The sequence below is a fragment of the Fukomys damarensis genome, unplaced genomic scaffold, assembly GCF_012274545.1.
Source record: "Fukomys damarensis isolate Sample0158 unplaced genomic scaffold, DMR_v1.0_HiC HiC_scaffold_20, whole genome shotgun sequence".
NCBI lineage: Eukaryota > Metazoa > Chordata > Mammalia > Rodentia > Bathyergidae > Fukomys > Fukomys damarensis.
This window is the reverse complement of record NW_022900932.1, coordinates 1,999,145-2,015,818: the sequence shown is the minus strand read 5'-3', so window position 1 is coordinate 2,015,818 and position 16,674 is coordinate 1,999,145. Positions and strand designations below refer to the sequence as shown.

The following is a 16,674-nucleotide window of genomic DNA, read 5'->3' as shown; positions in this document are numbered from 1 at the left end:
GGTGGGGCCCCCGCCTCGGTGGGTGTAGTGTGGCTCGGCCGCGGGGGGGAGCTGATCGCCTCAGTCCCTGCGGCGGGCCGCAGAGGTGCGCGCGTAGGTGTGGGCGTTTTGTGGTCTTCTTAGCTTTTACCGCCTCTCGCGTCCCCAGAGTGCACCCTAAGTGACTTCTTAGAGACCTCCGAGTTCTTGGAGCCCTCAGCCTAGTACAGTTTACCAGCTGATCACTTCTGCACCGCGGTCAAGCTAGATTAAAACTCGAACTCTGAAAGCTTGGCTTTCTGCGCCCTCATAAATTTAAGCATTGATAACTAGGTGATCCAGTTGGCACCAAAGCAATCCTTTAATTTGTCCCTAGCTTATTACCTCTCTTCATCCCTCAGTCTGGTTCACCCTCGAATCTGCACTCTCGCCTATGGATATCACCTCGCAGAACCAACTCAGAACTGCCGTTCCCCACCCACTGGAAACTGGGCCACATCTATGTCCCTTTCCCATTCCCTTGGGTGTTGCTTTCTCGGTTTAAGAAAATCTCTTTACTTTTGACCTGGTTAACTTTCTCTTTTATCCTGAGGCTACGTAGCTTCCACCCTTTGGAAGTCTAAGCTTTATTTCCTGACCAGAAAAAAAGAAAAGGAAAACAATTTTTTCAATATCTTGCCCTCTTAGTAGACTCTTAGTCATCTCTCAGTTTCCTTGTAAAAGCCAGTATCCGGGACCTGTATTTAAAATTAGTATATGCTCAAAATTCTCTGTCCATCTTATTCCTCTCCCCTTCCCTTCCTCTCTCACCATCCCCACCCTCTTTAACTCTTACTCCTGAGGCGCTTGTCCTCAAGGATCTCCTAATTGGAAGAGCCAGGAAACATTTTTCAGTTCTCGCCTCATTTGACCTCCTGAACCGTTTGACACTTGATCATGCTTCTGTCCTGACATTATACCCTTGACTTCTGTGGCCAGTCTCTCCACTTTTTTTTTTCCTCCTTGTCGCCTTTCTGAACTCCCTAAGCCCCTTCTTCCCACATGTTGTGGTTTGCCAGGGTTATATCTGTTCTCTTCTAGTTCTAAGTAGTATCGTACTTAATGGCGTAAAACCTTTCAAATTTGTATCTTTAGTTCAGACAGAAATCCCGAACTAAATTTCCTACCAAATGGACCTGCTTGGGTACCCTCAAACACTTTAACATGTTCAGGATTGATGCATTCTGTTACCCTGCGTGATGCCAGCTACTCAGTCACAAAGCCTAGAACCTAGAAGCCCCTTGTTTTTTCTCTCACAACCTTATATCCACCAGACTTAGCATTTTGCCTCTTAAGTATCCATTGAATCACACTCCTGTCCTAATCCTATCACCTAGGCTATGTTGACGGTCTCCTAGGAAATTTCCTTACCTCTAGAGCTGCACTATCCAGTGCGGTAAGCCACTAGATATACGTGGTTATTTGAGTTTAAATACAATTTTTTTTGTTTTGTTTTTTGGAGACAGGGTCCCCCTGCATAATTCAGGTTGGCCTCGGACTCCTGGCAATCTTTCTGCCTCAACCTCCCAGGTGCCGGGAATAGGGGCATGTACCACCACTAGAATTTAAATATATTTTAAATTTAGTTCCTCGGTGCACTAGCCACATTTCAAATTCTCAGTAGGCACATATGGCTAGTACCTGTCATGGAGCAGCACAGACAATGGCACATCTCTGTCACTGCAGAACGTCTTCTGGGCGGTAATACTCTAGGTGTTCTTCTCTTGTATGCCACAGTGCTGTCATCAGTGAGCTGGATTCCACGATGTAACCCTGGCCATATATTACGGTGTAAATCTTATGTGTTGTAGTCAGGGCTTTGCAAGGGAATAAATTTAGTACAGGACATATAATTTATAGGATTATTCTATAATATTCACCCAAAACGTGAAATGCAGAGGAGTGCGAGAAGTCTCTCCACACACTAGAGATCCACTGAATCTAGCCCAGGGCCTGGGTCCCACGGCAGTGCCCTGCACAGGTCCTGCTAAAGGCCTAGAGCCACGGCAGTGCCCTCCACAACTCCAGCAGAGCCTGGAGCCCACGGTGGTGTCGCATGCAAGTCCATACTGAGGATCTGCACCAGGAAGGTCCAAAGACCAGCGGAGGGAACTAGAAAGCCTTGGTTGGTGGGGTGAAGGATTTGTGCCAGGCTAAGGGAAGACAGAGCTCTCCTGATGAAAACAGCAGCAGTTCCCGGTGACAACGAGGCCCGAACTCCTCCAATGACCAGAACAGCCAAGTTCCATCAGGAAAACCATCCTTGGCAGCTTCTCCAAGAAAACCAACAGCGAGTGATCTTCGCCTCCAGTTCTCTTTTTATGGTGTTGGCAACAAGCCTCAGGTGGGTCTTCCATGCCCAGAACCAGGCTGATTCAGTTCAGTTGGGTGTTATAAGATGACTGTTAGTTAATCCACCACGCTGTTAATCCCTAATTGCCTTCATGGTAAAATCCAAATTCTCGTGCTTGCTAGAAAAGTCCACCTAACTCTCCTGCGTCACTCACGTCTAGCCGCCTCGTCTTGGACCTTATACTCCAGCTGTATTAAACTGTTCCTCAGACGTGCCATTTTGTTCCATGCCTCTGTGTTTTACACATATGTTCCTTCTGCATGGAATAGGCTTTTCCTTCATTTAAAATTTCACTTATCTCTGAAAAGCCAACTCTCGCCTCCCAATTGAGCTGACTGCTTAGTCCTTGGTGTCATTTTTCTGTTATGATTATACCTTTTACATCAGTGCCACTTGTGTAACTATACGTTTCTCTTCACTACTAGATATATATATATTTTTTTTTTTGGTGGTACTGGGGATTGAACTCAGGACCTTGCATTTGCTAGGCAGGTGAGGTGCCACTGAGCTACATCCTTGGCCTGGATTTTGATTTTGAGAACAAGGCTGTGTTGTTTTTTTTAAAAAAATATTCATAGGTTCTGACATAGTACCTGGCTAATAAATTGAGGAAATGTTGAAGGGGATTGATGCTTAAATGAGAATGTGAGTTGGATAAAATTGCAGTTGTACTGTGGGGTCCTGGGGAATAATAATCATTGCCTTCAGGTACGCTGAGAAATTGGTGTGAGGCAAGACAGAAGCAGAACAGCACAAATTATTCTTACAGAGTATAATTCACTGTGGCCAGAATATGAGCTGTAATAGGTGAAACAGGAAAGAAAATTTTAGAGTAGAAAAGAGAAAATCAGAAGGTAAATTTATTCGCGGAGGTCATATTTTGGAGATTTCAGGGCTTTTCAGTATGGACCCAGTGAGGAGCCACTAAAAGTTTTGGAGCAATGACGTCATCAGAATTATGTCTTCAGGAACTCTCTTCTAGTGGCTAGAAATAGAGGTATTAATAAACATCAAATACCCGGGTGTGGTGGTCCACGCCTGTAATCCCAGCGCTTGGGAGGCTGAGGCAGGGGGATCTCTGTGAGTTCGAGACCAGCCTGTGCTACATAGTCAGTTCCAGGTCAGTCTCAGCTACATAGTGAGACCCTGTCTCAAAAAACAAAAAAACAAAATCAAATAAAATGATCAGGGACCAGGAAGAGTTGCCTTTGGTGATAACTAATACCTTTATTGGGTGCTCAAAGTGTGTCAGGCGGTGCTGCAAGGGGCTTACCCAGCCCATGGTATCTCTTCAAATCCTTATAGCCCTAGGAAGTCAGTATTATTGTTATCACTCACATATTTCAAATGAAGATACTTAAGTAGTTAAATCATTCACCTAAGGTCATACTTTTTTTTTTTGAGACAGTCTTGCTCTGTAATTCAAACTGACCTTGAACTCATGGCAGTCCTCTTACCTCTGTCTCAGGTGCTGGAACAAGCATGTGCCACCATGCCTAGCCAGAATATAAGCTTTAAAATTAATAAATCAACATTGAATTTTATTTTATTTAAAAAATTTTAAAATTTCTTTTCTCGGTATCTGGGATCGAACTCAGGACCTTGCACTTTTGAGGCAGGCAAGGTGGCACTGACCTAAATCCCCAGACCTGCATTGAATTTTATGATGAATGTAATCTCAATATGTGGTAGACATGAGCTGGGTGTGGTGAAGCATGCCTGTAATCCTAGCACTCTGGGAGGCTGAGGCAGGAGGATCACTTTGAGTTCAAGGCCAGGCTGGGCTGCGTTGTGAATCCAGAGCCAGCCTGAACTACAAAGTGAGATACTGTCTTGAAAAGAAAAAAATATGTGGTAGACATATTATGGATGAGAGATCACCAAGTAGGAGACATATATCAACTGAGCAGTTAAGAAATGGATCTGAGCAGTAATGAGTACATTCAACATCTCTTGTGTACCTCACCTGATCTCGTGTGGTTGTTTGAGGTGCTGTATGTTGAAGATAGCTGTACTGCGGTGGTTGCTTAGTCCAAGGTGTTCCTCCCTTCTCCAGAAATAGCTCTAATATGGGGAGGTATTAATACTGGCCACATCTCATGGGTCCAGTGGTGTTCAGCTCATACAGTTTAACTATCTCTCAAGAGGGCTGGGGATTTAGCTCATTGATCCCACTGCGTGCCTCACAAGTGCAAGTACCCGAGTTCAATCCCCCGTACCCCCCCCAAAAAAAAAACCAGGTCTCAACAACGTGTAATTTGAAAGACAGCCTGGAGGCCTTTGCCTGTGAGTGCATGTGTGTGTGTGTGTGTGTGTGTGTGTGTGTGTGTATGTTTTGATGGTACTGGGGTTGGACCCAGGGCTTTCATACTGAACTACATCCTTAGCTCTTTTTTATTTTTCATTTTGGGACAGCTTCTTACTGTGTTGCCCAGGCTAGGCTCAAGCTTGTGATCCTCCTGCCTCAGCCTCCCAGGGTGCTGGGATTATAGGCCTGCACTGTCATCCTGGCTAATATTTTTGTTTTATTATGTCTATGTTGAAATAAACTTTTGAAATAAAAAATTGCTGCTGTCCAATTTACCTATTTTTATTTCTTCGAGAGTCCTGTTGTCTTGTGGAGACTACCACTGACGCGGTCTATTGCACAGCATTGGAGGGGAGGTGGCTGAAGCAGTTGGGCAGATGGATAGTGTGGGGCTCAGCAAGACCGGAGCCGAAGAGGGACACTGGGACGACATCAGCAAGTGGGTAGTAACTGAAGGCAGGTGGAAGGAAAGGAGACCGACCGTCCGTGGCAATGATGTTGGGTAAGAAGGGTGAAGGCTGGGGACAGAACTCTAGGAGACACCGATACTTAGAGGTAGCTGAATGAAAAGAGTATGAGAGGCTGAAGGGATGTCCGACAAGTGGAAGGAAAGACCAGGAGGGAGGGCATGGCCAGCGGTATCCAGTGTTGCAGAGCCTGCAAAGAATCCATTTGACTTAGAAACCAAATCCTGGTGAATAATTTCATTGTTGAGGATGAAGGGTTCATTGACAAGTGTGAAAGTGGGGACATAGTAGCCTACAGCCTTTCCAAGAAGTCTGGCTCTGACAGCAGAGGGCCAGAGCTGGGGAAGGGAGAATGGTGTGGTGTGGAGAGCCTTAGCCATGGCCTGGGGCTGGGGATATAGCTCAGAAGTAGCGGGTCTGTCCTGGGTTCCGTCTGCACTGCTAGGGAGGACGGAGGGAAGCAAGCAAGCTGTAAGTCGCTGGTTACGCTGCGTATATTTTCGGGCTCAATGATAAGCGCTTACCGAGCATGCATTGGGCCCTGGGCTTAATCCCTAGCATCACAAAACAAATCCAACAAAATGGAGAGCCATGGCTCCGAAAGGCTCTGTGCCATTATTGTCAGAGGCATTAATGCTTTTGTTATTTTTAATTGGTTGTACAGATTAATGTGCTTCATTTTGACAGATTCATACATGCACACGGTATGTTTTGATCATTTCCACCCCCCTCAGCATCCCTTTGTCCTACCCTTTTTCCTAATTGCACATTTTTGGCTAGTTTTAATGTGCACAATACATTTTTCTCATATCCATCTCCCGGGGGCATTTGTATTTAATGACAAAATAGAGAATGAGAACTGGCTGCCCTGCTCTTTCTTTCCCACTGTGTTTCCTCAAACCGATCAAAGGCTGCTTCTGAGACACCTTTGCTGGAGGCTGTGGGGAAGTCCTGGGAGGAGGAAGAGTTACATAGAGTTCGGAAGCGAAGCTGCCAATTCTGGAACTCATTACAGGTCGTACCCAGATTACAGAAGGGAGAGGAGGAGTTGAGCACTCTGGCCATAGTCCTGGTGGTGGGTGATACGGTCCTCCTCATTCTTGTCTTTTCCACACCCTGCTCTTTGGAGCGTCTGACCCCTCCGCCTCGCTCTTCATCCCCAGAGTATTTCCGGTGCCTGCTGTGCCTATTCCCGAGTCAGCCTGCTCACCCCGCTTCTGTTCTTCCCCAGATCTGCCAAGTAACCTGCCACCAAGGCACCCTTCACTGACGGGTGTTGCCGTGAATAAAGGGGGTGAGGCTGTTGAGCAGTGGGTCTATTTTGGGTTTCCGTCCCAGTTGTGACCACACTGAGAGGAGCTCTCAGCCCATTATGGTCCTGTAAGCAAAATCCAGCCCACTGCCTGTTTTCATATAGCTTAGGAGCTAAGAATGGTTTTACATATTTAAATGGTTGGGAGGAAAAAAAAGCAAAAGAAAAATGTTTCGTGACATATAGATATGTGAAATCCAAATGTTAGTTCCTAAGTAAAGGGGGTGAATCCAGAGCCCCAGGGAACACCAGTACCGAAAGAGCAGCTGCAAGCAGGTCCACCGAGGAGAAAGATGCTGGAGACGTGGGAGGGAGGCGGGACCTGAGCTGCGCTCTCGCATTTCCACTTTGCCTGTAGCTGCCTTCCTGCCGTGATGGAGTTCTCAGGGCAGAGACTGCTGACCCTCGCGCCCGAGATACCTGCTCTCCCTGCTCTCTGGCCCTTTACGGACAAAGCTTGCCCGCCTGGTCTGGAGCCCCAGGTAGCTGTGTGCCCCGTCTCCACTGTAGTTCTGTGGTGTCTTACACTTCCTTCTGAGGTCCGGTCCTGTAGCTGCATCTCCCCACTGCCAGAACCGCTGCTGGGTTAGTCCAGAGCTCCCGGACATTAGGAAGATGTTCTTTTGCTCTTCGGAGTGTCACCGTGATCTCCAAACCCACCCTTACCCTGACCCCCTGTCCCCTCCCCGCCTAGAGTCACACATACGTACAGATTGCTGTTCCCGGAATATCCATGAGGGCATGGGAGTCTTTTTTATTTTCAGTTTCGGCCTTTATTTATTCAAAGTATGGATTTTTCCATGAGGGCATGGGAGTCTTTTTTATTTTCAGTTTCGGCCTTTATTTATTCAAAGGATATGGATTTTGAAAGTCTCAGGACACCGATGGAGCATATTCACACAGATTAATTTCTTAGATTACTTAGTTGCCACCTTGGATCTTTCTCTTTCTCGCGTCCCCCGCCCCTTCTGTCTGTCTTCTCTGTCAAACTTGAAGCATATCCACTGGCAGTTTCTTCCTCACCTCCCACAGCTCGGCCTACCGCAATCTGGAGTCGCCTCCCACTACAACACTGAAATTGCTCTCAGTAAATTTGTCAGCCAGCCCATAATTACCAAATCTCAGGGCACTTTCTCGTCCGTGTCTTCTGAGAGGCCCTCAGTAACGCTGGCCTCGCCCGTCTTCTCCGTGCACCTGTGCTCTCTCAGGCCTCCGCGTGCTCCTGGCGCTGCCAGCTCCTTAGAAGCCTGCGCACTCGGTGTGCTAGTTACCCTGCATTGTCTCAGCGCCCCACCCGCCCTCCCGTGCGGTGCAGTCGCCAGCGCTGCATCTCCCAGACGTCCTGGCCAGCTGGCTTCCTGTTAGTCTGCCCATAGGAGGCACTGGTGGGAGATCAGAAGGCAGGACAGAACCAGGCGCTTCCTGCTGCTGCCTCCGACAGGCTAACAGTTGTGGCAATTGCTGGTCCTTGTAGCAACAGGAAGAATGAGTGATTGTGGACTCCTGCCTGCTGGGCAGAAGTACTTTCTCGGTGACTCTGGACGCAATGGCCGCTCCTTAGGTCACGTCTGAATATGACAGTGCCTCCCACAGGGCCAGCCAGCCACAAATGGATTTATGAATTCCAGCTCAGTCTGACTCCCAGGCTCCCATCTTTCCTGTTTGTACTTCCAGCAAAGCCTCCGCCTCCCTGCCATTTTACACATTTGAAACCAATTGAGATGTTAAATTCTCTGGTCTTTAATACGTAGAGTGGTTACGCATTCCCGCCTGGATGATAACTGGCGTGAGGTTTGGGATTTGACCCCCACATGCCTTTTCTTTTGCTTCCTGGTCCTTCCCACAGTCCCTTTGGGTTTTTCGTGGCCTCTGCCTTACCTGCACGCGGCACCTGCCCTGTACCCCTTGCTGCCCCCTGCTGGCTGTCCCACTGCTGCTCCAAACTCAGCGTGTACAGAGTAGGACGCGCTCCTTTCTGTCTGTAAACCGCTGTGTTGTTATTTTCAGTTTGAATTCAGCTCCTCCCTGGGCACTCACCCAGACACATGAGAAGCCTGGGTTTACCCGCGCCTCTTTCACGCTTCCAAACCCTTCAACTCCCACTTCCTAATTATCTCAATGTACCCTTCCATCCCCTCTGATTATGGTTTAATTCACCTTCCCAGCTCTGACAAACTTTTTTTTGTGTGTGGAGTACCTAGGGCCTTCACATTTAGCTACATCCTCAGCCCTTTTAAAAAAGTTAAAAAATTATTTTTTCTTTTCGGCACTGGGATCAAACTAAGGATGTTGCGCTTGCAAAGCAGGCGCAGTGCCATGGAGCTAAATCCCTGGGCTCAAAAAATTAAACAGTTTTTTTCTTCATTGAGTTTATTGGTATTTTTAAAGTACACAGCACAGTTACATTCATCATTGGGATCTTGTACCTTTACATGACAGGTCTTGGTTCTCATTTTTTTCCTATACCCCTGCCCTCCCTTTACCCTTTCCTCTGTTTACAAAGACTTTGTTTCCATTCTTTTCTTTCTCATATTTTTTCTTTTCCCTTATTTCTTTTCTCCTACCCTTCCCACTTCCCCTACACCTTTAGCCCTTTTCTTCCTATTTTACATTATCAGTTATACAATTTGGATCTTATTTACACTTTTAGCTTTTTACACCAGAGAAACTATTTGGTATTTACACATGTGTGTCTTATTTATTTCACTTAAGAGTATGGCCTCAATATGCATCCGTTTTCCTATGAAGATCTTAAATTTTGAGACAAGGTCTCTGCTGTTCCCCAGGCAGGACTTGAACTTGTGATCCTTCTGCCTCAGACTCCCAGAGTGCTTGAATTACAGATATGCCCTCGCTTAAATTATTACAATATTGTTACAAAAAGGTGGTATGTGTGCAGCTTTTTAATTATGATATAATTTGCTGTACTTTTTCCTTTGGTTTTTTGTTTTCTTTTCTTTTTTTGCTGTAAACTTTTTCAAGTAGGAAAAATTTATTGAGTAAAAGATAGCTTCTAAGAGAGATAGAAAAGGGACCAGAAAATAGGTCACTCCTATAGACTCTTGACTAGTAGCTTTGCCTCCATTTCCCCAAAGCTTTAGTCCATTGTTTAAAATATCAGGACGATTTCTTTAACATGCTAAAATGATTGTGCCACTCTCCAGTTTTAATGTCCCTCTCATCTGCTAAGTGAAAGGTCCTCTTTGTGGTGTGTCTAGGTCTATGTCATCTGGCTCTTGCCTAAATTTGTAGCTCAACATTGTCACCCTTGCTAGCCCTAGTACCACGCCAGAACATGTGAGCAACCTTCACAGCTTTCTTGTTGACTGTTACAGGAGTCTCCAAGGGGAGGAACTCTGGACGCCTTTGATCTTCATGCATCTGTCTGCCTCCTGCCCTGGGATGTATTTCTCTTCCTTCATGTTCTGCTGGTCAAATTGTTTTTCTTTCAAGATTCTCAGGAGCCACCAGGAGTGGTGGTGCACACCTGTACACCTAGCCCGATGGAGGCTGAGGCAGGAGGATCGCTGTGAGGTCAAGACCAGCCTGGGCTACATAGTTCAAGGCCAGCCTGTGCTATATAGTGAAGTCTTAGCTACAAACAAACAAACATTCTCAGGAGCCTTCCTGATTATGTCCCATCCTCTTATTCTCACAAAATTACTATTTCCTAAATACTCGGCACATTCTTTTGTTTTTTTCTTTTCAGTATTTGTATTACTTACTTATATGTTCTCTGTATTTGAGGTACTACAAAGATTTTTGAAAAGCTGAGATACCATGGAATGAAGAGAGATACCCTGGTAATTTTTAATAAGTGGTTAATGATGCAAAGATTTGATAATTTAAGGTACTAGGGTGAAATAATGTTTTATGTCATTACCCCTTCCCTATCACACACATATCCAAAGATGAAAGAAGAAGTATTATTCAAATAAGATTTCAAAGTTTTTTCATATTATCGTTACCTCTTATGGAAACCCTGCCATCTTCTGGAATATTTTGTGAGAGACCTCTGTTTGCGCTACCACTAAGTGATTCTTCCAGTCTGCAGAGTCGTCTGGGTTGTTGTAATAGATTCTAAGCGACCTCTCTGCTCTTTTACTCTTCATGCCGACTCCATTTCCTCGGAAATAAGACCGTTCTTCTCTGCGTGGTAGCCGTCTTGACTCCTCCCCGGCGTCCCTCAAATCCAGCCACTTCCGGCTCAGAGCCTCCCGGGACTTCCCTTTTCCCTCATCCCAAGAGTTTAAGTCTCTTCTGTGAGTCTGATTCAGACGGCCTTGGTCGTTTCCTGTCTGCCCATTATTATATCCATTTCTCTCACTCCTCACTGCACTGGGTTTTCTAATTAAACCTCGGGTAACTTAGGCTCTGACGCCTCTCTGCATTCCACGTTTCTTCCCTCAGTGTGCTTTATTCCCAGATATATTCCTGCTCTGATTATGTCCTTCAAATTTTTGTTCCACTACAATTTTCTCAGTGCTAAGTTCTCACTGTCTTCGTTTTGACTTATATCCCCATCCTGGCTGTTTTTAACTTATGACAATTATAATATATGATAGTTTTTTTGTGTATGTGTATGGTATGGATTACTAATGTATTAGAAAGTAACATGTTTTTGGCCGGGCGTGGTGGCACGCCCCTGTAATCCCAGCACTCGGGAGGCTGAGGCAGGAGGATCGCTGTGAGCTCGAGACCAGCCTGGGCTACATAGTGAGTTCCAGGTCAGTCTCAACTACACAGTGAGACCCTGTCTCAACCCCCCCGCCAAGAAAGTAAAATGTTTTCTTCTTAAATATCCAAATATTTAATGTTTAAAAGAACAACAGACCTATAGTGCATACTCAGCAAATACTTGTTGGAAGGATTAACAAACAAATGAAGAACTGCTGCCATTATCCCCATTGTGCATGTCAGAGAGAAGAGGGTTATTCAGCAGAAAGTGGCGGGCGTGGATTTGAAGCCAAAGATACTGACCCTACAGTCATACTTTTACTTACATGGTCATAAATTATTTTATGTGTCACATAAATTGATTTTCTGTACATTATTTTCTGTATTGGTCAGCTTTTCACCACTGTAACCAAATACTTGAGAAAGAAAACTTAGAGGAGAAAAGGTTTGTTTTAGCTCATAGTTTCAATCCATTGCCCGGTGGTTCCAAGATGGAAATATACTGGGGGGGACATGAAAGAGGAAAATCTCTCCCTCACCTCCTGGCAGGCTGGGCACATTCCGGCATATGTTACGTTGTGTGTAATTATGTATTTATTGACTCCTCCCCAACTAGACTGCAGACTCTTTGAAGGCAGGAACATACCCAGTAGCTGCTGCCTCGCTGTGATAGTTAACCGTGCTGTCATCTTGAACGATAAACGCCCTGCTGACTGGTCTAGCGTGGTTCTGGGGGTGTCCGGATGACGGGCTTACTGAGCAGGGAAGACCCACGTGGGTGTGGGTGGCACCAACCAACAGGCGTTCAGCCTGGATGGAATAAAACGGAAAAGAAGGAAGTCTTGCTGTGCTTCTTGGGGGAGCTCCAGCCTTTGTCATCACCTTTAGGCCTGTTTCCAGGCTTCTAGCACCGGCTCTTTCTGCCCAGGGTAGACCCGTCAGCCTTCGGGCTCAGAATCTTCAGTTTTCCAACGCAGACCCCTGGCTTCCCCATACAGACTCCAGCGAGGCTCTGCAGTGAGTTCCACGTCTTCCGACTTGACTGGATTGTTCGGGTCTCCAGCCCGCAGATGTCCCTTTTGCAGTTTTCCACACCGACTGGGCGGCCGTCGTGCGCCACCTTGTAAACCAGTCTGCTACGGGGGGGGGGTGGTACATTGCGAGTCCCTCAGTGGATGCCTGAAAAAGTGGATAGCTCTGAACCCTGTAGGTACTGTTTTTTCTTATACGTACATAACTATGATAAAATACATTTATTAGGCACACAAGAGATTAACAACAATAATAAAACAATTGTAGCAGTATACTGTAATAAAAATTATGCGGATGTCCTCCTCCCTCCCTCCCTGTGTATGTATGTTTTATTGCACTGTACACACCCAGTTTTTTCCCCTCCCCTTTCCTTACAGAGCCAAGAACTTTTGCCTTCTCACCTAAATGAAACACCTCAGGGCTTTTGCACTTCTTGCCCTTTGGCATATCGGAATTGCCATGATCAGTGCTCCTGCGCTTTGGGGTCATTACTAAAATAAGGCTCACTGGAACACGTAGTGCGATATAATGGCAATGAATCTGATAAAGGAGATGACTGACGGGCCGGTGGTGTATACAGCTCGGATACACTGGGCAAAGCGGTGATTTACAGATGGCCCAGGATTCCGTCATGTTGCTTAGAATGGTGCACAGTTTAGAACTTACTGTTTACGTCTGGAATTTTCTAGGTAGCTGAAGTTAATGGCAGGTTACTGAAACCACAATGCATTCTCACATAATGGGTGTAGAGGCTGCTTTATTTCTGGAATTTCTAACGGGGCTGAACACTCAGCACTTACTACATTTTCAATAAGTTTCTGCAGAGGGAGTCAGAGCTAATGTCAATAGGAGAAACCCTCCCGAGAAACAGGAGAGGCTGTGGAGGGAGGAGGAGGTGGGAGTCCTCGGAGATGTGCTGCCCACTGCCTCGTCAGCCACCGGGCGGCGCTGCTCTAAAGGCCGGACGGCCCACGCTGCAGAGGGCGCCCCGCCCAGAGGCAGGAGTTCCCCGCCCACCCGGTACCCCGCGCTAGGAGCTGGTCAAAGGGCCAAGTTTGCAGGAGGCTGCCGGCCCCGGTCTCTCCCCAGTGACAGATGATGCTGATCACTACTCTCCTTTGATTGGTTTAGCGGAAATGACAAGGGGCGCTGGAAAGGCGCTGGCCAACCAAGATCGACCGAAGGCTACCTACCAGCTGGGGGAGGGAGTACGGGAGCCGGGTCTACAGGGCCGCCAGCTCCCACCTGCAGAGTGGTGTGAAGGTATGGATAGAGAGCCCGGCCGAGGCGCTGCGCCGCTGCCGCTCCTTCGGCTTCTGTGGCTGCTGCCCCACTCCTGGGCCGTCCTTGCAGGTGAGACAGGCGCCTGCCCTCCACTTCCATCCGCCCGCGACAGGGCCCGGGGATCCCACCCCAGCACCCAAGAGGGGCCCTGTGCTTTCTAGAAGGCGGGCAGGGTGGGACCGTAGCGGGTTGCGCAAGCGCTGCTGCTTATGGCCGCAGGCATTGTCGGCGTTTTACATGTTCCGCTTCAGACAACTTCTCCAAGCCGAGATTGCTCTCCATTTCAACATGGAGAATGTGAGCCCCGGCGAGTTGAAGGGACTTGTATAAGTTCACACTGCTGCAAAGTGGTAGGGCTGGGATTGGAGCAAAGCAAAAGTTATCTCCATTCCTCTCCTCGCGATGCACCTGGACTCCCTCAGTCATCAGACTCTGCCTTGTGACGCTTGAGAACCCAACTTTGTCTGCTGTTTCTTCTGTGTGAAGGATGGGGCAGAATGGGAGGCAATCTGGAAGATTACTCTCATTTCATCCGTCATTCTGGATGTCGGGTAGAAGAAGGTTTTCTGCTGGCTGGGGGATTCCTGCCAAGACTTTTCAAGAAGAGGGACTATTTCCTGCTGCCAGGTTGTGAGGTCTGGAGGCTTTGCGTGGTGGAAGAGATTTTCAGGGAGGCCTGGTGCCAGTGAAGGGGCCGAGGGGAGTCGGGTTTCAGTTTACATGTGTGCGCAGGGTGAGATAGGGCGGTGTCATGACGGCTTAGCAAGGCCACGGTAATTCCTTCGCTGTCTTCTAAGGCAGGGGACCCCTCCAGAGGCCCGATTAAGGCAAAGGTACCCCCTGTGGGGTTGCACACTGTGCTGGGCACATGGCTTGGTGAGCAGCTGCCAAGCTGGATTTTGGCCTCCGTCTCCCTCCTTGGCTGGTGCCTTTGCACAGTGCCCAAACACTCCGGAGATGGCCGAATCTGTCACTTTAGGCAGCTGGGCTTTTTATGGGTAAGGGAGGCTTGGAGCAGTTCCTTATTTCTTTACCCCCGTTGGGAGGGGAGCCTAAGCAGCAGACACAGAAGGGCTTGCACCGCACCCTCTGAACCCCAGCAGGCCTCGCCGCGGTTCAGCTCCCACTCCCCGAGCTCTGCCTCTCTTCACAGCTCACACTCCAGTGTGGCGGGACGACCTGCAGAACCACACGTTCCGGCACACGGTCTTCTGCCAAGAAGGGACTCCCAGCATCGGGCTCTCCGAGAGCTATGACGAGGACCAGCTTTTCTCCTTTGATTTTTCCAAGAATACCCGAGTGCCTCGCCTGCCTGAATTCACTGACTGGGCTCAGGACCTGAGTGATGCCTCTGCCATTGCATTTGACAAAGACTTCTGCAGTGCAATGGTCCAGCAACTCGACCCAATATTTGATGGGCAAATCCCGGTGTCCAGAGGTTAGGGTTTTCCGGGGGGTGAGAGTCGGGGCATCCTTACTGTCCCCAGCGCTCCACCCGTCGGCTCCTTCCCTGCCCTCACCCTCTGCGCACCCCAAGGCGCCATCTAAACTTGTCCTCTTTCCCTGTCACCTCAACCCCTCCAGGTTTCCCTATCCCTGAGGTGTTCACGCTGAAGCCCCTGGAGTTCGGCAAGCCCAACACACTGGTGTGCCTCGTCAGTAATCTTTTCCCCCCCATGTTGACGGTGAGCTGGCAGCATAACTCTGAGCCGGTGGAAGGAGCTGGGCCCACTTTTGTCTCAGCCGTTGATGGACTCGGCTTCGAGGCCTTTTCTTACTTAAACTTCACGCCAGAATACTCCGATGTCTTCTCCTGCATGGCGACTCATGAAATTGACAGCTACACAGCGATTGCCTACTGGGGTGAGGCCCTTTCCCTGGAAGTCTGCTCCTTAGAGAGGCAAAAGAGGTAGACCTGTGGGAGGGGCTCTTTCTCTACTTGGACCTTTAGTCCATCCTCCCCGGAGCCCCGGGCTCAGCTTCTCCTTGCCGTCCCGGATGCCCGAGTCATTGCCCTGGGCAGAGGACTCCTCAGCCAGGACTCCACGCTGACCTGAGCCCCTTTCCTCCAGTGCCCCACAACGCCCTGCCCTCGGATCTCCTGGAGAACGTGCTGTGCGGTGTGGGCTTTGGCCTGGGAGTGCTGGGCATCATTGTGGGCACTTTCCTCATTGCCTACTTCCGGGGGCCTTGCTCAGGAGGTATGTCCTCTGCACGGGCGGCTGAGCAGACACGGTGGCGGGAGCCGGGTGCGCCAGGGTTATCCTGTGGCGGTGGTGGAGGGGGACACACAGGGATCCACAGGCCTGTGTCCAGCCCCTTCGGCCACATCCACTGAGCTGGGGACCCGGCACAGACAAGATCGGGGCATGGGAGAGGTTTCAGTGGGAGAGGAGGGAGGCGGGGCCTCTGAGGAAGGTACTTGGAGGTGTTTTGGGAGCAAGAAGAGCTTGGCCTCAGTAGGGTGTGGCACAGGCAGAGAAGCCTTGGGGAGGTGGGGGTCCCCTGATGGCTCTGCTTCGTCCTACTCTCTCCTTAGACTGATTCGTCCTGACTAGAGTTGATGCCAGTGACGTCTCCAAGCAAAGGACGCTCCCTTCTCGCGTGCTGTGTGCGGTCTTTCCTCGGAGCAGGAAGAGCCTCGACACTCTGGGGGCCCTGTGTGCGGTGACTCAGGCGGGGCCGGGCCGCGCCTGGCTTTGCGTCCAGAGCGCCCGTCACAACTGCCTCCCTTCCCACATCAAGGCAATAAATCTCAGTCCTCGGTTCTTACTATCAGTGTTGCTTTATTCCTTCCTTTGTTTTCTTGGCAGTGCTGGGAATTGAACGCAGGGCCTCACGTGTGCTGGGGGGTGCTGTGGCGCTGAGCCACTCCCCGGCGCCGCCCAGCTCCTTCCTGAACCCATGACTTCTGTTTCTGGATCATTTCAAATCCAGCCTGTCCTAACCTGAGCACGGAGGGGAGCAGGCAACGCCGCCTCGCTCCTCAGCCCACAGCTCTGGCTCTGGCTCTTATCAGCTTGCTCAAAATATGTGAGAAAACAGGGCCGCTCTGCTTTCTGATAATCTGCTCACAGAAGGTTGGGGGAGCTGCTCGTGTGTACTTGCGCGCGTTTTCCGAACTGTACTGTTTGAGGAAATGTCCTTCCAGGCACAGGCTGCTCGAGGAAAATGTAACTCCCGCCCCTGGGAGCGCTGAGGCAGGTACTCCCGCGTGTGATCG

The 16,674-nt window shown here is 48.9% G+C and overlaps 1 protein-coding gene across 1 annotated transcript; it reads left to right on the top strand.

Annotated features, from left to right (window-relative positions):
• The first annotated feature begins 4,952 nt into the window (after positions 1–4,952).
• LOC104849007 (HLA class II histocompatibility antigen, DM alpha chain) lies at positions 4,953–16,223 on the top strand. The gene is made up of 6 exons (XM_019204719.2): positions 4,953–5,181; positions 13,299–13,520; positions 14,605–14,889; positions 15,036–15,314; positions 15,524–15,652; positions 15,991–16,223. Exons 1-6 carry the CDS (start codon positions 5,172–5,174, stop codon positions 15,993–15,995), a joined length of 930 nt encoding a protein of 309 aa, XP_019060264.1. The 5' UTR covers positions 4,953–5,171; the 3' UTR covers positions 15,996–16,223.
• The last annotated feature ends 451 nt before the right edge of the window (positions 16,224–16,674 follow it).